We start from the raw sequence: 23,632 nt of genomic DNA, 5'->3' as shown, positions 1-23,632 counted from the left end.
ATCATTCCCATTTTACAGTTGAGGAAACTGAGGTGCAAATAGAGGCTAAGTGACATGCCCAAGTCCACACAGTAAGTTTCTGGGACCAGATTTGAGCTCAGGTCTTCCTGATCCCAGGCCCAGTCCTCTATCCACTACACCACTGGTTGCCAGAATTGGGAACATGTAGGTTCCAATCATGCCTCTAATACCTCAGTTGATAAATGAACATTTATTAGGTACCTACTGTGTGCCAGGCATTAGGATTACAGAGAGAAAAGTAAAACAAGTCCCTGTCTTCAATAAGATTGCATTCTCTCAGGGGAGACAACATGTATATAAATAAACACATAAAAAAATTGGTACCAAATAAATAGAAGGAACTTTTAGGAGAGAGGACACGTTGCCAGCTGGGGGAAACCAGAGAAGGCTTTCATGGAGACAGTGGTGCTCAATCTGAGTCTGAAGGAAAACAGGGATTCCAGGAGGTAGAATTGAGGGAAGGCATTCCAGTCATGGGGAATCACCAGTTCAAAGGCTCAGAGACGGAAGTGGAGTGCTGTGTGTGAAAAGATGGAAAGGTAGATTGGGGCTCGGTTATAAAAGGTTTTCAGTGGCCCAAAGAGGATTTTATATTTAATCCTAACAGGGAAAAGAGAATTTGTTGAGTAAGAGAGTAGAATGTATTCCAGGAAAGTCAGCGTTGGCTGCAGTTGTGTGAAGGATGGATTGGAGGGGACAAGAGACTTGTGAGGCAAGAGTAACCAGGAGGATTTCAATAGTCTAGCTAAGATGTGATGATGGCTTAAGCTAGGGTGGTAGCCATGTGAGTAGAGAGAAGGGATTGAATAGGAGAGATGCTATAGAGGTAGAAATGTTAGTATCATCACACATTGGATATGTGGGCTAAGGGAGAATCAGGAGTGGAGGAGGACTCTCCAGGTGTGTAAACATGGTATATCGGAGAGATGGTAGCCTTGATTGAAATATGTTCTGGAAGGGGGTGAATGCCAAGGGAGTTAAGGGGGTATTTTTTGGGTTTTTTTTTTTTTTTTTTACTCTGGGATGTTCTCCGGGACATTCATTTTAATTTATCTAATAGGTAGATGGTGATGTGCAAAGGTTGTTCAGGATAGAGACTGGGGCTAACTGTATCTGTCTGGGAGCCATCTTCATAAATAAGCATAATAAAACAGTGGGAACCAAGAATAAGAAAGTCTAGTGAGAGAAGAAGGCCCAGAACAGGTCTGTGGTATGCCCTCACAGTTAGGATATACTTAGTGTATCCTCCTTTTAACAAGTACCAAAACAAACAACAAACAAGTGACATCCTATGACATGGCTACCTTGGTCCTTTTGCCCTGATCCAGAATATGCAAGAGCACACTTAAAACACACCAGGAGCTGGTCAGCCCAGGTAGGACTGTAAACTGACTTGAGGGAGAGGCTCTTGAATTTTGGTGTGCATACTTTTACATTCATAAAGACAAAGAGAACTGACATCCTTTGTAAATGTACCACCCTTAGAGTAAGCAGAACACAGGAATCTTAAAATATACCATTTATGAGGAATCTAGATAAGAGCAAACATGAGGATTATTAAGTTTCCTTACAGATATGCCAACTATTTCTGTCTGCGTGTGTTCCCACCTTTGAGAGAAACTTAGTCTGACCAAAAATGTATCAAATGCAAGCTGATATTACTAGGAGTATCTGAAGCACCCACCCCCACCCCAAAGTGTGGTATACTCACTTATCATTAATCTCCTGCTTAATTTATTTCAAAAATGGCATGTGGACCTGTACTATTTTGCTTGGCTTCTTTTTAACTGTCTACAGTTAAATAAGGGACATCTTTAATAACTCACCTTTATGTAATACTTTAAGCCTTTATGCTTTAATTTCATTTCAAGATTATCATGGCTTTAGAATATTAGGTAGTTTCAGATTACATGTTAATTTTAAAAGCACTATGCAGTAGTAGCCATACCATGTCATAGGTTGAGTCCCTGTCTCCCCCAGTCCCCATTGTGTCAGGTTTAAGAAGAACATACAGGTAGGTGGTACATCATTGAGAATTAAGATTAAGGTATAATGTCAGTATAATTTAGATTTGGAGACATAGGATCTTGGGTTGTCATTGTCACCTTGCGTTTCAATTACCTCATTAATACAGGATAGATTCAGTCCCCTCCAAGTCTTATTCCAGTTCTGAATCGTGATCTGATGCATTGATTATTAAACTTACTCCACTTGAGACCCCTTCAGTGCTTCTTAAACTGTGAGTTACAGCCCCATACGGGGCCATGGCCCACAGTTTAAGAATTGCTGATCTAATGGATTGGAAGATACACTTGAGAACCTGTTTTCTGTCATCTTTTAAAATCATATTTTAAAATCCTGTTTCACAGAGCGTTTCTCTCAGAACCATCTCTTCAGGTGAGTATTTCAAGTAGTAGTGTCCCATTTTACAGAAGATCTAAGGATTAGAAGAAACATGCAGTACATTTGCCCGCAGTCCCACAGTGCTTGTCAGCCAGGACTTGAACTGGCGTCTCTCCTGACTTCAAGCCCAGTGCTGTTTCCATCACACCATGCTAACTCTTCAGTAGTGGAGTTGTGAAACACACTTAGTTCCCTTCAGGAATCTAAGGCAGGTTTATATTGTCACAACACATCAATAGTTTGACAAAAACTAGGATTCTTTTCATCTTGAACCATGGAGATGTATATGCATACTGTTCTCCAGAAAGAAGTGTCAAACTTATAAAGAATATTTTAGAAGTAACACTATAGGGTTGGATATGTTATATTTCTCTTCCTTGATTTTTCAGTACTAAAATTGCTTCATTTCATCATGAAACTGTCCTTTAAAAAAAATGTCTTTTTCTTCCATATAAATAGGAATATATACAGATGCTAATGCCTCCACTAATCCAGAAATGGAACATGCTGAAAGATGAAGATAAAGATCTCTTCCCTTTACTTGAGGTAAGATCATTTGGAGCAGTGTTATCAAACTCATTTTACAAAGGGGGCCACTAAACTACACATAAGGATCCCTGTGGACCACATCTTTACTTAAAAAAAAACCACATGCTAACATATTATATTACATTTTCATTTATGTTGTTAAATGTTTCCCAGTTGCATTTTGACAACAGTTCAATGTTCCAAGCCATATGTTTGATACCTCTGATTTGAAGGATGGCGAAGTACAATATAAGGCCTAAGTTGCAACTGTATTTGTGATAACTACACGTGCAATATGCTTCGATCTACAATTTTTATTAGTTTTGTTATTCCTTCTCTTCATGGATCGCTCCTAATATCTTAAAGTTGCAATGACCAAAAGAATTTTTTTAATGAGTTGTCAACCTCCTAGTGATGTACTCCTGAGACGGACAATATGGTTTGTCATGACCCCTCCTACCTAAGTATGACCTGCTAGAAGTTGTGCCTTTCCTGTGTAGCCCTTAGTTGCTGCCCCCTGCAATGGGGTATTGGAATAGAAGATACATTATTTCAAACTAGAACAATTTAAAAACTGTACCAGTTGAAATAACGACATAAAGCATGATACTTGCATTTGTAATATTACATGTAATGTAGTAACTTCAAATTTACTTCAACTCTTAAAACATAGAATACTCTGCCAGAGGGCCAGGCACATAGTACGTGTGCAATAAATTGTTGAGGCGAGGGAAGTGCCTGCAATGATGACTTCATGTGTCTGTGAATTGACAGTTCTTTATTAGATACATGTGCGGAGAACTGAAAAATAGTTTAAAAGGCTCTAGAATGCAAAAAGAGATTTTGTTAGGAGCTACTTAAACCTTCTAAAAAGGTATTGGACAAGAGGACCAGGAAAATGTGACCAAATTCTTTCTTATGATAAACTTTCTTATGATAAACTTCTTATTAAAAATGAGTGGCAGCTGGCAGCATGGCTATTCTGAGTTAAGCTTGACTTGGGCCCAACCCCTGATAATTTATGTTTAGTCTTGGGACAAAATGAAACCGTGTGGGTCCTTCAGCAGTTAACAGAAGGAGAATTACTCAGCATGGCAGAAGGCTATCCCAAAAAAATGTGCGCCCGGGACATGCTGAGTGGATGTAGCAGCTCCCTTGCCTTGCCTGTGTTTTCCATCATGGTCTATTAATCATCGGCACTACGTGGAGCTCTTCCTGGACATTTTGTACTGCAGTGATCAAGAAGTGATGTCAGCAGCCTGAGCTTTTAGTCCTCTGAGCCAGTCAAGTCTCAAGAATGGTTTCAATATCTTTTTTTTTCTTTTTTTAAAAAATTCATGTATTTTCAGTTTTCAGCATTTACTTCCATAAGTTTTAAATTTTCTCCCTCTCCCTCCCTAAGATGGCCTGCAGCCTGATATGGGCACTACACATACATTCCTATTAAAACACATTTTCACATTAGTCATATGGCATAGAAGAATTATAACGAATGGGAGGAACTATGAAAAAGAAAACAAAACGCAAGAGAAAATAGTCTACTTTGCATTCTGACTCTAGTTTTTTCTCTGGATGTGAATGGCATTTCCCATCATGAGTCCTTTGGAAAAGTTTTAAGTCCTTCCTTTGCTGAGAAGTGCTAAGTCATTGCACATTGTGGCTGTAACTATGTAAAATGTTCTCCTGGTTCTGCTTACTTCACTCAGCTTCAGTTCATAGAAGTCTTTCCAGGTTTTTCCAAAGTCCACCTGCTCATCATTTCTTACAGCATGATAGTATTCCATTACAATCATATTCCACAGCTTGTTCAGCCATTCTCCGATTGATGGACAGCACCTCTATTTCTAGTTCTTAGCCACCACAAAGCAAGCTGCCCTAAATATTTTTGTACATATGGGTCCTTTTCCCACTTGTATGATCTCTTTGGGATATAGCCCTAGAGGCGGTATTACTGGGTAGAGGGTACGCACATTTTTATAGCCCTTTGAGCAAAGTTCCAAATTGCTCTCCAGAATGGTTGGATCAGCTCACAGCTCCGCCAACAATGAATTAGTGTTCCAATTTTCCCACATCTTCTCCAACAGGTTTCAGTATCTTTTAAGGAAAAACTGGGCTTAATGATTGAGATCCCTTAAGATCCCTTCCAATTCTAAACCTGTGATCCTGTGACCCTAGATAACAGGGTTTCCAGATTTTTAAGATTGGAAATGATTTGTCAGATAGCCTTAAAAGGGTTAATTTGGTATAGAAATTTTTTTTTTATTTGCCAAGATTATAGTCAGGGGTAGAGGTAGAATTAGAAGATAATGAAAGATAGGATTTGTAGAAATTTTTGGCAAGGACTAAAGAGGTAGAAGAGTATGCCCAAGAATACCAGAATTACATAGGTGAGTTCTAACCTTCAGAGCAGACTGAGTTTTGTATCTTCTTGCCACTTCCCCAGCTCAATACTTGCTAACATAATACATAGTAGGTTTGATTCAGGGGTGGATAGTGGGACAGGGCTGTTGAATGTGCCACTCAGTCCGCTGAGTCTTCTCTGGGGAGTAGAATCCATTTTAGAAACCCTTGTTCTTGACCACTGATGTATACAGGGAGTGAACCTTGCTAAAATAGAATAGATGGAGGGGACCAAGCAGTTAACTTTGCTTTTGGGGTCAGGAGTATAGAGGGAATTAGAGACAAAAATAGTTACTCCTAATACATGAAGGAAAAATGTTATGACATTTGAATGAACGTCCCAAAAAAGGTACTAAAGGCTTATTATATGTTAAGTGCCAGAGTTGGGGCTGCAAATAGAAAAGACTGGTCAAGTTCCTGCCCTCAAGAAGCTTACGTTCTAATAGAGAAAGATAAGATATATAGGAGAGGTAGCCAGGGTACGATGATTTGGTTAGGACTAGATAGATGAATGTGGAGCCATAAGGCAATTGATGAATACTCCTTTACAGTATTGCAGTATTGATTACTGTTCCTAGGGCTTAGAGGTAGAAAATGAGCGGGAAGGATATTTGTGGAGAGATTTGACAAAGGTGGTTGGAAAGCAAGGGAGTGGAACTAGATTGAGCTAAATGTGAAGAACATACCAAACAGGACCCTAAGGCTGGAGCTGGATTCAGTAGGGATGGCATGAAGATACATAAGGAAAAGGAAGTAATAAGGCTTGATGTAGCATCTAGTGCATTACTGATCCCAAACTGAGAATCTAACCGTTAGCGTTTGGCTATACAAGATTTCATTTTGGTGTGTTGAATTGTGCTTTCAGCGGTCTCTGGTTCTCTTGAGTCTAACCAAAAAACGATCATGTACTTGACTCTTGTTTCAGTGCCTGTCTTCGGTTGCCACGGCCCTGCAGTCTGGCTTCCTTCCATACTGTGAACCTGTGTATCAGCGTTGTGTGAACCTTGTCCAGAAGACTCTTGCACAAGCCATGGTATTTTCATTGTTTTTATTACAATTTCATGTTTTCTTAGCCTGCTAAATCAAGTCAGTTATTGGAAGTAGGCATAGGGCGTTTTAAAATTTAACCTTTTTCTTGAATGTTTTAAAGTATTCATTTTAAAACCATTTTTTAAAATTGTAGTTACACAATGCTCAACCCGATCAATATGAGGCTCCTGATAAAGATTTCATGATTGTGGCTCTTGATTTACTCAGTGGCCTAGCTGAAGGACTTGGAGGCAACATTGAACAACTAGTTGCTCGAAGCAACATTCTAACACTCATGTACCAATGCATGCAGGTAAGATTTTTTAATCCTGTGGAGGGCACATATTACTTTGCCGTCAGCGAAGTGTTTTAACACATTAAAACTAATCCCAGCTCCGCTGTTGTTTTATGGACCGCTCCCTGTAATACTATTTCTCGTAAAGTAATTAGTTACTTCGAGGTCTTCAATGGACATGTAGTTTTCTGAATTGGAATGATGGTTTTTTTCCCTTCATTTTTGCAGGATAAAATGCCAGAAGTTCGACAGAGTTCCTTTGCTTTGTTAGGTGACCTGACAAAGGCATGCTTTCAGCATGTTAAACCTTGCATAGGTATGACCTTACCCACCTACCCACTTACTCTATAATGATAACATCACCAGCATGATTAATTCAGCCTTTCTTTAATGGATACTGTGTGGTGACAAATCGCACTCGTTTGTCACATTATTATTTGATTATTTGCCTTCATCACAATTTTGAGGATGTGTTTATGTAAGACAAGAAAATATCATTGCAAATTAGTCACATTTCTGCAGCTGTGCTTCTACATGAAAATACACCAATGCGGGGCGGGGAGGGGGGGAAGACATCTAGCATTACTTCTTCCTATTTAAGTGGCTGGGTTATAGTTTACTGACCTTTCCAGAAACAAGTTGTTTAAAAAATACCACAGTTTTATAACTGAAATCAGCCGCCCAATTTCTGCTTCCCTTTCCACACCACCCATGCACTCCAGCATTGAGGATTCTTAAAAGATAAGGCATTTAAAAAATTCCACCAGTTACAGCTCAAAGGGGAAAACTGGTTTTGGAGTGAGAAGAAGGGGTCCATAAATGATTATCAAATATGTCTTTTGTAGATGAAAGAAAGAAAAAACATTTGTTAAGCATTTAACTATACGCCAAGCATTGTGCATTTTAAAATGTGTACATTTTTATAAATTGAATTATACTTAAAAAGCTCTATCTCTCACCAGTTCAAGTGCTGGATTTTTATGCGAAGTATTTGTGTAAGTTATTTTGTAAAAAGTTCGATCTTACATTATAATAACTTCTCTTATAGATCCCTGCCCCCATGACTCTTAGCATAATAAAAATCATGCTTTAAATAAAGTCTTTTTTAAATGAGCTAGCGAGAAAAATAAAAAATTTTAAGTTGTATCTGTAGTTCTGGCTTCCTGCGAAGAGGAGCCTATACAGTATAGAGGTGGCCATTTTAATTCAGAGAAACATATTACCAACATTTCTAGAATCTAAATTCTCTTTTTGCTCTAAAAGAATATATTTTGTATGATAATGCATACTCTTTTAACAATCTCGGTAGATGATGGCATTCTAGTGAAACACCTAATCTGCCTTTTTTTCTCCTAGGTCAATTTACATGTAATTTTGGAGGGTTTTTTTTTTCCTTTGAAATAGAGTTCACTTAGAATAAGATGTCTTAGTGCACAATACCTTAAAAAATGTTATTTTTTCTAGCGGATTTCATGCCAATATTGGGAACCAACCTAAATCCAGAATTTATTTCAGTCTGCAACAATGCTACGTGGGCAATTGGAGAAATCTCAATTCAAATGGGTAAGACTTTCTTTTTTAGTAAGTGTTGAGATTTAAAATGAACAATTATTTTTTATGTTTACTATCCGATTAACATAAGCACTATCACATTTATCATAAACATAAAATTGTGTCGCAGGATATACAATTCCAAATATTCCCTTTTTTATACAATTTCTTCCTTTTTTTTTAATTATGTAGGTATAGAGATGCAGCCTTATATTCCAATGGTGTTGCACCAGCTTGTAGAAATCATTAACAGACCCAACACACCAAAGACGTTGTTAGAGAATACAGGTACCATATAACGGAACTGTTGTGGTGAAGGGAAACCTAACTGTCTTTAAAATTCTTTTAAATTAAATTGTTCAGAAAAACCATACTGATACTAACATTTGTCCAGCTTTTTAAAATAAATATCTGTGGATCATCTGTATAAAATACGCTGTTTATTAACAAAGCTACAGTCCTGAACCAGTATTGTAAAACTCGGAAGAACAAACAAGACAATTAGAAATCTGTTTTCCTTGCTTCCTCTAATATATATTGATGCTTTATAGCTTAAAGTATGCCTAATGGTTGAATAATACTGGTTCAGAAAATATATTGCACCTATATGTGTGTTTATATACATTAACTTTTTAAAGTTTTGAGCCATATAAGCTGGACATATACATGGCGGGGGTGGGGCCTGAAAAATGTGCAAAAATGTGATCTGTCCTCTTTATTTCCCTATATCAAAGCTTATAACTTTGAGATAGATTGAGACCTTGGATATGGCACTGCTGTTGAAAGTTAATTTGTTGTTACTAGCATGCACATTTTGTGTTCTCTCTAGTAACTAACTTCTCAGTGTGAACTTCAGCAGAGCTTTTTGGGATTTGATTTATAGGGCCTTGTTCCCCTTTTGCATTTTCAAAGAGCATGTATATATGGTTTAAAGAGCACCTTCCATACTATAGAATATATTTGTATTTTTTTGTTGTTGTTTTTATCTGCTAGTATTCTTGATAGTTCTTGGTAATGAATTTCAAAATTCTTTTCCATTCATCTCATTCCTTTTTCTATGTACCATGATGGTTACTGGTTTTAGTTATGATCTGCAATTTGTGATTGTCTTTCTAAAGATTTCATAGAAAGATTAGAATAAATCTACTGTAATGGAAAAGGTTTGTTTTAAATTTGTTTTTAAAGTATTGGAGTTAGTATGGAAGGAAATCTTTTAAAATTTAAAAAAGGTCTGGTTGTTTGGCTACATAGGTACTGAATCTTTTCACAAGGCAAACATTTCTGAAAAATGAAAAAAAATTGTATCTTATAAGTTTTTTCCTTTTTAGAATGCAGTACCTGTATGTGACATTCATCCAGAATTGAAACATTTTACTATTATAAAATTAGAGAATCTTTCATATATATTAATTTTTAAAAAAAGCCATTGTTTTTAAATGTGAATGCATAACAGCAAGTAAATGTTGAATGTGATGTACCTAAAGTTTTTTGTGGGATATCAGCTATTGAATCTGTAGCAGTATATCCTGGAACATTAACTGACCTATATTATAATAAAATTAGAAGTTGGATTAAAATGATGAAACCCAAGTTGATAAACTCCATTGAAAATACAGCTGATAATTAGTTACTTACAGATTGCTCCATAGCATACTACTTAACGCCAGAACTTTTTATTGGAATAAGTTGTACATTAGAGGTAAACTGGAGCTTTTAAAAATTAATGGCTTATCAAATTAGTCATCAAGCATTAAGTGCCTGCTTTGAGGGGGGCACTGTATCAGGTGCTGTGACTACAAATAAAAAAATGAAACAATTTAATTACCATTTCAACTTTAGAACATATTGGCTTTCCATTATTTTCAATTTCATCCAGCATGAATTTTATAAAATTAAAAGGGAAGTAATAATGATAGTTGAGATTTATATTATTTCACTACAGCTCTTAAAGTTGGTAGCTCATGTAGTGTCCTGAAATGAAGAAGTTGAGCCTAATGGAGATATTAAGAAGAGACACAGCCACAGCCATTAAGTGCTAGAACTGAATTTTGAAACCAGGTCTTCTGCTGCTGCTCAAGTTCAGTGGTCCAAAATTACACAATGCCTGTTTAACAAAATTATTTCTAAAAATAGTATATCCTACACTGAACTTTTTAATAGAACATCATCTGCTTTATTGCATGTTTCATTATGCCTGTTTAATGAGAATGTTGCATAGTTTGTGTCTCTTGGACGTAGGTTTTCTTTCTCTGCTTCATATGAATCTGCTGGATTTTAGTATTATCTGTGTAGTTTGCTTCAAGTAATCCTTAAACATTATCTTTTCCCCCCCACCCTTTTTTTCTGAAGTATTAACCTTTTGTGAGTTTTTGAGAGAACACCATTAAAGCACTTCATGGTTTGTTTTCTGTGTTTTTTTTTTTTTAATGTAAAAGTGTATTTATTTATGTATGTATTTTTGAATTGTAGAATGCACTTCCGAGTTGCAATTGTTTCATCTCATGTTAAGAAAGCATTATTTTCAGTGATTACATATTGGTGATTACTTTCCCATTTAAATTTTTAAGATTAAAAATTAGCATTTAATTCTTTATGTTATCTCTACTTTTCCACTATGCCTTTTATAATAAAAGCAGAAAATCAGTTAGACCATATAGTAAAAATGCTTTTTAAAAAATAGGTGGAACAAATTGGATTATGGTGAGCTCCTGTTCAGATTTTTTTTATATTAGAATTTGAATATTGCTTGAAATTAACATATGACCTGAAGTTTTTTGTTACCTGGAGACTTGCTGAAATGAGATTTGACCCATCATAGTAATTGTTTCCTGCTCTATTCAGTGAGCACCTTAACACTTGAGACTTTACTACTGATTTGGGCAGTCTAAAATTGAAGTATGGAAAGAATTCATTTACATAAAGAAATTTGGTGAGATGAAAAGACCAGATTTAAACTTTAAGAAATAGACTTGACATGACACTTAACATGATTCAAGGTCCTTTTGATACGAATAATTATGAAATAAATATAAATTAATATGTAAATTTGCCTAAATTATGTAACTTAAAAAACTACACAGTAAATGTTTTTCATTTTGATATCAAACTCTTAAAAATACTAGCTTAAGCCAAGTAACTTCCAAATCAATCTTTTTATTAGTGTATAGTCATGTGTGGGTATTATAAATTGGGTGGGAGAGGCAAAATCACTTGTGTTTTTGGTGTTCTCTCAATCTTTAAAATTTTTTTAATTCCTTTTGCTTTCTTTTTCCCCAAAAGTATGCCATATATGTTGCTGCCCCTTATTTTAGGGGGTGGTAATAAACAGCACTGGTGAAATCTTATGTTTATTATCATACACAGATTCTGTTGGTTTCTGTTTCTGAGTTATTTGTTGTTTTTTCTTTATTTTTTCTCCTTCCCCCTCATTTGCTCATGTCTTGGTTGGCGTTTGGTGGTGTATAACCGTGATTGCGTTACCTTAGCAATAACAATTGGTCGTCTTGGTTACGTTTGTCCTCAAGAGGTGGCCCCCATGCTACAGCAGTTTATAAGACCCTGGTGTGTATTATTCAATCTTTTTTTTTAAATTCATTTTTTCTTCACTCTTTCTTTCTTTCTCTTTCTCTCTCTCTATCTCACTTTTAGATATATTTTCAGTTGGTTACAAAATCACAATCCTTAATCATTGCCAACCATGTGACTAATCTTGTCCTATCAGGTTTGTGAGTTTTTCAGTAGCATCGTCATGTATATTTATTTTATGTTGTGGCTAACGACTAATTGATGCATGGGATAAGATTGTCACATGCTTGCTGTGTTAAAAGCTTGATTTATACCTACAGAGCATTTAAAAATCCTCCTGAACAATACTGATGCATGCAGATGTAAAAAATTAGACTGCATTACATTATTTTAAAATTAATTTGAAAACTTGGATTGCATTAAGAAATAGATGTTTAGATTTGTTATGTATAAAAGTATTGTTTGCTTGCTGCTGTAAAATTTGAATATTTTTTACCATAAGTTGTATTGATATGTAGTTTACACTGTGGCAGTATATTCTATGTTCTGCTTCTTAAAATCTATAGCTTTCATAAACTAAAAAAACACATTAGTGGTGTTTAATGGAATACTTTTGTATTAACTCTTTAGACTAGTTTAATAACCTTCACATGGCTGAAATTCACCAGTTGATGTACATCTAGTATAAAATCTAAATTCAGTCATCCATTTTTCACATAACTAATTTGTTACTAAGGAATAAGAATTTCATTTTAATTACTTGATATTAAGTAGATATAGCAAAAGAATTACTCAGAATCTTTTAGCTTTACAAGAAATTTTTTGAGTAGAATTCCATTAAATACTGTTAGTAATAAAACAGAAGCACCTTTTTACTTCATTACTAAAGCTCACTTTTACAATTTAATAGGTGTACCTCTCTGAGGAATATAAGAGACAATGAGGAAAAGGATTCAGCATTTCGTGGGATTTGTACTATGATCAGTGTCAACCCCAGTGGAGTAATCCAAGTAAGATGAATTTTTAAACTTTTGTTTTTGAACTTAAACAAACAGATGGAAATTTATAGCAAATTAGGCAAATGCAAACTATCTCTTAAAAATGGGCTATATATATGTGTGTGTGTGTGTGTGTGTGTGTTCAGTAATTTTCATGCCAAGTGTATCAGCTAGTGAGGTGTTTGTTTATGATGTTTTCTGAGTGCCTAGTAAGAGAATAGCTCTGTGGGAGAATTTTATCTTGAGTACAAAGGAGTAGTATCTCCTAAAGCAACTTTGCACATAATTACTTACTGGTATCCAGAGTTCATTTCAAATTCTGAAAATGATGTACTATTTTGAACATAAAAGGGATTTCTGTAGAAACCTTCCTGTCACTTGGCTTTCCTTTATTTTGTATCAAGAAGTTAAAGAAATCTTTGAGCAGCAGAAGGGATTGTTTAATTATGGTTTTATTTTTAGCTGTAGGGCTATGCCACTATGCCTAAATATCTGTCAGACAATAAAAGGTCTCCACTCCTTCATCTACTGAGTAAAGTCAAGCATTTATTAAGCTCTTATGTGTCAGTTACAAAGAAACATAAAAGCAGTCCCTGTCTTCAAGGAGCTTTCATTCTAAAGAGGGAAACGTTTTTAAATGAAGAGATCTCTTTTATTTAGCAAAGGCAAGCATAAATAAAGAGCAAAATTCCATTTTTCCAGTAATTACATAACAAATAAAATATATTGGAAAATATTCTTAATGTTGCAGTTTCAAACTCTAGGGTTTATGTTTACTTTTGCTTTTTCTGCATTTTCTGAGAAATGCGTTCTGGAATGCAATTGTATTAATGATCATCTTATTCCATGAAAAATTATAGAATCTCTGTTTTGCACTGGCTGCTTCAAAAATTTAAAGAAAAATTATATTAGACACAGTAGTTAACTCAGCATAATGATGTACTGACTACTAAGTCTGAAATATTACATATTTTCATGTATAGGGATTGTCTTCTGAATTTTATAGGCAGTGTGATGTAAGGGGTACTGTATTAGGAGCCAGAGGAACCTGGGTTCAATTCTGGTGGTCCTATTTATCTAAGAAGGGGATAGCATTTAAATTAGTGGTATCAAATAGAAATGGATATCTGCGGGAAGTGTATTGACTTAGAAAACCATAAATCAACATTATCTATGTGGAGGGATGCATGTAGAGGGGATCAAAGTGTAAGAAGACTAGGAGGGTAAGGATCCAGATTATTAAGAGCTTTAAATGCCAAGCAAGTAGTGAAGGCAATAGGGAGGCACCAAAGTTTGTAGGTTGACGTGGTCAGAACTATCTATGCTTTAGAAAAATCACTTTGGCAGGTGAGTGGAAGGTGGGTAAGAGTGGGGAGACAGATCAGAAGGTTAGTATGCTAGCCTACACGTACCTGAGTTCTGAAGAGAGAAACAAGATTTGGCAACAGTTCAGGTTCATGGGATGAGGTAAGGCGCTAGGAATGATACTGAGGTTGAGAGCCTGGATGACTGAGAGAATGGTTGTGCCCTCGACAGTAATAGGAAAGTTGAGAAGATTGAGGAATTTGGGGGAAAACCTAAGTTGTTTTGAACATACTGGATTACTATTGCACAGGGACATGCAGTTTGAGGTGTCCAGAAGGCAATTGGTGATACATGACTAGCTGAGGAGAGAGGTTAGGGTTCGATTGTGGAGTCAGCTATGATAGATAATATTTGAACCATGGTAGCTGGTGAGAATACCAAATGAGGCAGAATAGAAAGAAAGGAGAAAGGGTCCAGGACCTAACCTTGGGGTATGGCCATAAGTGATGGTAAGAAGTAAGGAGAGTAACTAGGAAAGCAGTGTTACAAAAATGTAGATGAGGGAATATCCAGTAAGGAAAGATAATCAGGATCAAATACTTCAAAAAGATCAAGAATAATGAAAGATTGGGCAGCTGTGTGGCACAGTGAGTAAAGCACCAGCCCGGGAGTCAGGAGGACCTGAGTTCAAATCCGGCCTCAGACACTTGACACACTTAACTGGCTGTGTGGCCTTGGGCAAGTCACTTAACCCCAAATGCCCTGCCTTCCCCCCCCCCCCCCAAAAAAAAAAAAGAGAAAAGAGTAACGAAGGATTGAGAAGAGGTCAGGAATAACAAGGATTGCAATAAAGCCTTGGATTTGACAGTTGACATCACTGGTAACTTTAGATGGCAGTTCCAATTAAATGATGAGGTTGGAAGCCAACTTTTGAAGGGGTTAGTAGAGTGAGAGAAGAGGAAGTAGCATTACTGGTTATAGAATATTTTATGAAGGAATTTAGCCCTGAAGGAGAGGAAAAACATAAGATGGTAACTGGTAGGGCTTGCAAGAGCCAAGTGAAGGTTTCTTAAGAATAGAAGAGACCTGGACATGTTTGTAGGCAGCCGGGAAGGACCCTTCTCTTCCTTGGGCCTTAGATGCTTCATCTGTAAAATAAAATGAGAGGCTTGCTGGCTTCTGACATCCCTTTCACCTTTAAACTTGTGATCCTATAAACCTCTCTGCACCCCAGCTTTCCCATGTGTAAAATGAGGAAAATAACTACAGTCACTTCCTCATCCGAGTATCAAAAATCGGGGAAGTACTTTGCTGGTGAAGTCAGGAGAGGGTGGGAAGAAGGGTTGTGCTTTGGCAAGAAAGGTCACCTCTTCATCTGAGACCAGAGAAGGAGCACTTCTTGGCAAAGAGTACAACTTCATTCACTGAAGTATTCCTTGAAGTTGTCAGCTGAGAGTGTGGATTGGGGAGGGGGATGCTGGAGAAGGCTTGAGGAGAGATGCTATTTCAAACAAACTCCATGCATAGTACAATTACTAATAGTGAATGTATTAGGGAGGAATAGAATGTTTTTCCTGCTGTAGGTGGTGGCCTGGTGGGGGTTAGCTATAATAAATTTTTAACAAACCTTGTCAGCAGTTTCATGATTTCTTCCGGTTCTGTTCAGCTGCGTATCGATAAGGGAAAAGAACAGAGATGGTGAGAATGACCCATGATTCGGATTTGGCAAGATATAAACATCACAGGACAGAGGGTCTAGAAATTAAAGGGTAGAAGGGGAATAATGGAGTTGAGTTGGTTCACCAAAGAGTTGGTAGAAAGCATGGGGGGTGCAAGTGTGATGTCCTGGAAAAGAACTGAGAAATGGAAGGAATGGAAGTCAGGAGATGGAAGGTTTTGTGAATGACGGCAAGATAACCATGACTTGGTTATTGTGACTTAACAGTATGTAGGGCATTTTATTTTTGTGTATTTAAACTATGATGCAACTTTTGAAGGTAGTCACTAATTAGATTACCTCAGAAATGGCTTTTTTAAAAATATGTATGTTTTGCTGAATGACCAAAGGAGCCAGTGGACTGCATATACTGAAATAGTCCTTGAAATTATCTTTTCACTCTTGTGTAGTTAACCCAATTTTTGTGAAATCCTCATCTGTGTCCTAACTTAGGAAGTACCTGACTAAATATTTTTGCATTCCATTGGCAGATCACTGTTGACAATTTGAACCTTTTGGCCCAGAAAATAGCATCCTGTTAAAAGTGTACTAGTTTAAGTGCTTTATTTCCTTAGGATACCTAGTCTCTTCAGTATGTATTTATTAAACTATCTGCATCCTAGTGTAAATATGTGAAAAAAAAAAGATAATAGATACGGTTGTAATTTACTTGGCTTTGTCTCTGAGTATCATGATAATGGAAAGTATCATTCTGTAGCTGATCTGAAACTGAGTAATTTGCTATACAGTTTCCTCATTCACTTAGGTAAATTTAAACTGGCCATTTGGATTTCGTAAGCCTCTTTAGAATTTAAAAACAAATCCATTGACATGTTTTTTACACCATCTTTATTTCCCAACAGATTTTCCCTTTCCCTACCCAAAAAGTCCATCTCTTTAAAAGGGGGGATGGGAAGACACTGGCAAAACCAAACACATCAAGTCTAATGTTATAAAAATTAAATGCTATCTATAAGTATTTCAAATGATGCTTACCCAAAAAAGTTATGATCCATGTATAGAGCCTTTCAAAAATCTCATTCTGGTATTATTACACTAAATTTCTTACTAAGCCTATTTACCCAAATTAATTTTGTTTGTACTAATATTTCATCTAAAGGTTCAAGTTAATCATGTGAAATGTCCAATTGCTGAATAATTATGTGCGACTTTTTTCAGTGATGATTTTTAAAAAGCATTTCTAATATGAAAACAACTAAGATTATACAAAACAAGATTTGGAAACAGGTTCTCTTTGCAACCAAGTTATGAAATAGGACATTTTCAGATTTATCATGCTATAAAATTTCCAAATTAGACTTCTGATGTACTTTTTAATAAGCCAAAATTTGGTTTGAAAGCTGCAAGATCAAAATTGAGTGCCCTCAGTTTCCAAGACAAGTGGGATATTAAGTGCAAATACTTTTGCAGGCTATGTTTGCAAGGAATTTATAGTACTTAACTATAAGACGCTCTTCCTACAAAAAAAGTCATAGCAATTACTTTACACTCATTTATTTGCAACAATAAAATTTTAATAATAAATGTTTAGAGTTGGTGGGAAATGCCAAATAAAAATTCGACATCTGTAACTGTGTAGGTAGGAATTACATTCTGCTGCTTCAACCACAGTAACTCTTAAAGATCATCTAAGTTATAAAGTCTGCCTTTGTGGAGTACCCACACCAATAAAATTAAAGATCCTTGAATTAACTAAGAAATCAAATGTGCAAACGTTATGAAAATAAGTCATACTGTGTATTTGAAGTTAGTCTTTTTTTTTTTTTACTTGCTTGCCTTTTTAATTTAAAAATCATTGCTTTTTCAATTATGATGTCACTTATTGAACTGTAGTATACGTAATACAGGTATTAATGCAAATTAGGAAATTTGAAATTTGCCTGAATTATTTAAATATTTAATGCCATTTTTGTGGATTTTCATATCTGATGTCATGATATAATACTCAGTGTTACTAAAGTATGAGGGAAATGTTCTTATAAATTTAATGATTGGATTTTAAAGTGTTCATTAATAGAAAAGGAGTTTTTTTAATAAATAAATAGCATTATAGGGGTGTTAAATACAAACTTAACATTTAGCTTGAATTTTATATACCTTGTGTTCTGATCTGATTGATACATTGGCAGATACCATGTTAATATAGTGGATAGTCATTTTTCCTTTTTGTGAAATACTTTAGTTGTGCTTTTTCTCCCTCTATTACCTTATGGTCAAAAGAACCTACCCATTTTTAGATTGATGACCTGCCCTCTTGTCTCTGAATAAATGACTATCCCTGAAGTATTTTTTTCTACATCATAAACCTCATTTCAGTTGTTAATTTTTTTATTTCATATCAAGCCCATCAGCATATTGAGCTGGTTTTAAAGAATTTTTATACTAATTAGAAGTTTTATAAAAAGTAGGACTTTGTTATGATTTCATAACAAACTGCAGTGTATCTTTTACTCTTTAATATTTGAAATCACATTGGGATTTATTTTCGCATTTATATCAACATATTATTCACATGCCTGCTGTGCGTTGTGCTTAGGTGGTGGTATTAAAATAATAAAACAGTCCCTACCTTCCAGGGAACATACTACTACTCCATAGATCCATTTAATGAAACTTACAAATACTTGTCCAGTCTTTCTGTTGGGATTTTGTTGTGTGTTTTTATGGACCACCATTTAGTAATAAAAATAGTAAGTCACATAGAGTGATTTTAGGTTTGCAGAGTGCATTACCAGTAAATCTTGTAAGATAGATACCACAGACATTATTAACTTTACAAATGAGGAAACTGAGGCCTAAGGTTCAAGGATTTGCCCATAATTACAAAGCTAGCTAGCATCAGAGGAAGGATTCATACCCAGGTCTTCCTGAGTTCAACACTACAGTCACTATCAAGTAGTAACCCCATTTGTCATTTTAATAGCTACTGAAGATTTTGGTTCTAATTCCTAATGGATCTGCCTGATTTTTAGCACTAGCTAAGACCCTAAGGGACTTAATTTTTAAGAATTTTAGATTTTGTTAAATTTGGAGCAGGTTGAGAATGGGAAAACAAAAGCATTATATTGCCAAACGAGTGTGGCCTGGCACTTTAAGATAATGTGAGTAAATTCATTTTGAATGAACCAAGGTAAAAATGAGAAGAAAAACTAAATCAGGATTTATAGGCTTGTGTCATTATTCTGTGGTATGAGCTATATCTCTTTCTCTACAAATATATAGAGTAAAATTTCAGGATAAAATGGAAGAGTGTATTTGTCCATATTTGTTCCTGATGTATGAAGAAAATGAATTTGCAAATCAGAAACAGTGACAACTATTTATGGGCTTACTAGTGAAAAAAAAAACCAAACATTTAGCACAAATAAAATATTAAATGTAAAATATAAAAATGAAACATAATTGGGGGGGAAATATTGAAGACGAGTGTCAGAATAATAACTCAACTTTCAGAATAAATTAGAATGATAAAAATGAAACTTTTTTTGTTGGTAGCCCTTAAAGGCAACAAAATTTTTCCTTTTCTTTGTATTTTCAGCTCATTGTACATATTGGGCATTTATTAGACATCTTGTAAAGAGAATCTTTGTATGAAGATGCTATGTAGCCAAAAGCTAGAAACCTAGGAAATAAGTAGGTTAATTGTTACATCAGTGCAGTGGCATGTACCGTAGAGTAATTTTTTAAAAGCTTACAACGATGGGGGAGGTGAAAGGGGTGTAATCTGGAACTCAAAATTATGTAGTATCGTGTGTTGCAAACTAAAAAGAAAAAATAAAAGGAAAAAAAAGCTTACAATGACTATGTAGAAAAATCTAGATGGAATAATACAAAGTGGGGGAAAAAAGTAGGAGGGCACAGTCAGTTCTAACAATGTGAAAAATGGGAGGGAGGTGTAATATACAAAAGCTTGGAAGGACTTTTAACACTGATGGCCTGTTTATTTACTTTTTATTGTAAAGTTGATTTAAATTAGATTTTTTAAAATGTCATGTTGATACTTTAAGTGGAAATATAAATTTTGTGTCCTAATATTTCATCATTCCACATTACAGGATTTTATATTTTTCTGTGATGCTGTTGCATCGTGGATTAGTCCAAAAGATGATCTCAGAGACATGTTCTGTAAGGTAATTAACTGTAGCTTTGTTTTAAAAGTTTTATTCCTTCAGATCCTAATGTATATGGTTTAGGGTTTCGCCTTTTGCTTCTAAATTTTTTTCCTATTAGAATGTTATGATATTCCTATTTCCATTTTCCTTTATTGTGGAAAACAATTACTGTTAGAACAAAATAAGTTGGAATTATGGCATTAATTATATTTTATGTGTATGCTCTGTCAATCATCAGATGACACATTTAAGTTGAATTTTTTGGTAGTGATGGCTCTTAGATTCTTTCATCTGTTCTGTTCAATACAGAACATATTTTTCAAGATAGCTAATTTATGATTCCAGAAGTTATCTATAGTATTTAAATAGCAAAATTTTTAGCCTCACATTGGGTGGTGGCTCTTAATTCTTTTCTAACCAAAAAATTTCCTTGGCTTCAAGTAATAGAACAGTAAATGCTATTGGCTAATATAGCCACTAAATAATAGTAGAATTAGTGAAATCTAATCATAGCCAAATCATGAGTGTGTTTTTTTATGTGAAAAGTCTGTATTATTTCTTCTTAGAAGTGTTTCTCAGAAGCTGTATCCAAGTGAATTAACTTGTACTGCTCAGACAGATTTTGTGTTGGAGCAGCTTTGAGGGTAGGAGTCATGAATGATTTCCACTGTTGGTGAGAGACTATCTAGTGTGCCATTAAAAAGGTGCATCTTTATAATGTGATTTCCATTCGTGGTCTTATTACACCCCAAAATACATATATTTATCATGAAGTGGCATCTCAAAATTCTCAAGCAAATTGAGTTTTAAAATTTCACTCCAAAAAAAAAAAGGAAATTGTAATGAAGTCAAGCAGTGTCACAACTTCAAAAAGGTTAGAAAAAAAAATTATTCCTTAATTAGTGTAAAAAAAAATTAAATTAGTAATGTTGACCTTTAGAAACTAAGAAATTGAAATGTGCTTTCTCTTACCCACAGATCCTTCATGGATTTAAAAATCAAGTTGGGGATGAAAATTGGAGGCGTTTCTCTGACCAGTTTCCTCTTCCTTTAAAAGAGCGTCTTGCGGCTTACTATGGAGTTTAATCTCATGTACTTAGGCTGCAGTCCCATGATTAGGGGTAAGTTCCTAAAAGGAGTGTTTCATGATGTAGGAGTGTAGTCCTATGAAGTTGAGTGCAGTGTTTCTCAAGATTTTAAATTGTGAAGGACATGAATCATATCATACTTAGTTTTTCAGGATAAATATTTAATCCAGTTAACATAAGTGCAGGAAAGTTTCCAGCAGTCATTTAAATGCCATGGGCCCAGTTTTGAAGCACAGTATACTCCTCACAGGCTTAAAAGAATAAATGTAGACCCTTAATGAAAGGTTTGCTCTGCCCTCGATCAGACATTTCTACACTTCTGATCATCTAGCTTTGTTTGAACTTCCGATAGTACTCAGGTAGGAAAGAGGTATGATCTAAATGAAAGAGCAGTGAAAGTCAGAGGATCTGAGGTTGAAGTGTTGCTCCGCCATTTGATTCTCTTTGTGACTGTGGGTAAGTCACTTTATCTTTCTGGGCTTCAGTTTCTTCGTCTGTAAAGTAAGAGTTTTAGGCTGGATAGTATGCTAAGGGGAGGTACAGAGTACTAGGCCTGGGGTCAGGAAGACTTGAGCTCAGCTATGGCCTTAGACATTTACTAGCTGTGTGACCGTGGGCAAGTTGATTGACCTCTGTCTGCCTCAGTTTTTTCATCTGTAAAATGTGGATAACAGTAGCATCTGCCTCCCACAGAGGATCACATGAGATGTTTGTGAGATGCTTAGCCTCGTGCCCAGCACATAGGTGCTTGATAAATGCTTGTTTGCTTTTCAGCTCTGTCATCCTCTGAACTGCTTTTTTTTTTTTAAGTCTCTAGTGGATAATAAGCACATTGCAGTGGGTGATATTTAAAGTTTCTGTTTGATGACTGTTGCCTGTTCGTGAGGCTTTTTGCTTGAGTTCCCATACCTAAAAAATGAGTTGAGCAAACTTTTCTTTGCCTAGAAGCTAAAAGGAAATAGATTCCTGGTGCTGCTAGTCTGATGTTGAGCGTTGGATGTGTATGTCAGATTGCTTTTTTGGCTCTAGATAAGAATGAATCCATCATAATTACTAGTCCCAAATTTGCAGTTTATCTGAGATACATGCTTAATACTATTATAAAAATTAAACTGACATTTTTTCATGGGGCCAATTAGGAAGTCTAATTTAATATCTGGGTCTAGAATTAGGGGTGATACAGTGATGGTAAATATTTATTAAGCACCTACTATGTTCTAGGCCATGTATGTGTGTAATTCAGTCATCACAAAAACCTGGTGATATCGATGCTATTAAAATCCCTGTTTTACAGTTGAGGAAATTGAGGTAGACAGGTAAGGAACTTGGCCAGGCTCACGGTGTCTGAGGTGGTGTTTGAACTTTCCTGACTGCATGCCTAGCACTCTGCACTATGGAGTCATCCAGCAGCCTCTAGGAAGCTTCCAAGCAAACCTCACGGACAAAGTTCACCATATAATTGAATTGTCCTTAGTTTTGTGTTGGGTTTGTTTATTTGCCTGGCAAGAGTCTCAGCTACGTCTGTCATGTAGATGTTTAGGTGAGGCATCAGCTATCACTGGTACCCTTGGGTTATAATCGTCAAAAAATGTGATGAGAAAAGCCTATTGCTGCCTCTAGGCCCAATTATAGCAGTTCCTTGAGATCTCAGAATCTTTTAGATGTGAGGACTTGGAACAGTGTTGAGACATGTAGGCAGGAAGGTACGTATAGGAGAGTGTGCTGGGTTCTGTGTAACTCACAGTTTGGGATGGCAGTTAGTAGGGTAGATGATTGACCTCCCAGCACTCAAGTATTAGGATATGGACATCTTAACTGTTTCCACATTCAGCACCTATTAATTAATATAGCACAGAAGGCTTCAGTGCATCATCTTTCTTGTTTTGCCAACAATTCTAAATTAAGCATAGTGATCCTCTGTTCAGACATCAATCAGCAAGTGCCTACTACGTATGCATCAAGTACTGTGGATATAAATAGTTTTAGACAATCCCTATTCTTAAAGAGCTTGAATTCTATTGAAAGAAATAAGTATGTTCCTATATAAGTACATGCAGAATAAATACAAAGTTGTTAAATAGTGTAATGACACAATGTACTGTGCTACTGTTTTGTCTTTTTTGAAGGGTAAAAAATTTTATTTCCCCACTTATCCAGTAGTAGGGTGGGTGTGTGCATATGTGTGTGTGTTTAACTGAATAGCCACATGTGCCTTTTATATATGTGTGATTAAGTGTAATATGGATCTTTTTTATTCTCAAGGGACCACTGTATTATGTGCATTTAAGTGATATAATGATTAACACTTTACATTTGACTAGTTTGCATTTGTTTACTGTTTTTTCATATTTATTTTCTCACTTGATTTCACAACGTTCTGTGAGGTAGCCAGGACTAGAATCAAAGTTTTTCTCTCAAACTAAAATAAGCCTTTATGGTACAGATTGTAATTGTGAAATCCCTCCCTTTTTATTTCTCAGACCACATAAAGATATTTTTCTTTGTTGTCGAATCCTACAGAGATTCATAAAATGTGTATTAAAAAACCCCCACATCACTTTGAAAGGTTTTCATAAGTAGGTTTGTGAGAATGTTGGAGAAAGTTGATGTAGAGATTCGCTTGACACTTGCTTTGTTTA

The 23,632-nt window shown here is 35.6% G+C and overlaps 1 protein-coding gene across 1 annotated transcript in view; it reads left to right on the top strand.

Moving 5' to 3' along the window:
• The window catches only part of TNPO1 (transportin 1), a 75,460-nt gene that overhangs the window by 45,093 nt on the left and 6,735 nt on the right, over nucleotides 1–23,632 (top strand). Inside the window, exons 15-24 of the mRNA XM_036764144.1 lie at nucleotides 2,884–2,970; nucleotides 6,278–6,385; nucleotides 6,536–6,694; nucleotides 6,905–6,992; nucleotides 8,141–8,239; nucleotides 8,420–8,515; nucleotides 11,713–11,788; nucleotides 12,663–12,762; nucleotides 19,849–19,923; nucleotides 20,884–21,026. Of these exons, the coding sequence (XP_036620039.1) occupies nucleotides 2,884–2,970; nucleotides 6,278–6,385; nucleotides 6,536–6,694; nucleotides 6,905–6,992; nucleotides 8,141–8,239; nucleotides 8,420–8,515; nucleotides 11,713–11,788; nucleotides 12,663–12,762; nucleotides 19,849–19,923; nucleotides 20,884–20,991 (996 nt within the window). The 3' untranslated portion in view covers nucleotides 20,992–21,026. The remainder of the gene's footprint in view (nucleotides 1–2,883; nucleotides 2,971–6,277; nucleotides 6,386–6,535; nucleotides 6,695–6,904; nucleotides 6,993–8,140; nucleotides 8,240–8,419; nucleotides 8,516–11,712; nucleotides 11,789–12,662; nucleotides 12,763–19,848; nucleotides 19,924–20,883; nucleotides 21,027–23,632) is intronic.

Source organism: Trichosurus vulpecula, chromosome 1 (assembly GCF_011100635.1).
Source record: "Trichosurus vulpecula isolate mTriVul1 chromosome 1, mTriVul1.pri, whole genome shotgun sequence".
NCBI lineage: Eukaryota > Metazoa > Chordata > Mammalia > Diprotodontia > Phalangeridae > Trichosurus > Trichosurus vulpecula.
Note: the sequence above shows the minus strand (reverse complement) of the source record. Positions and strands in the feature narration are given on the sequence as shown.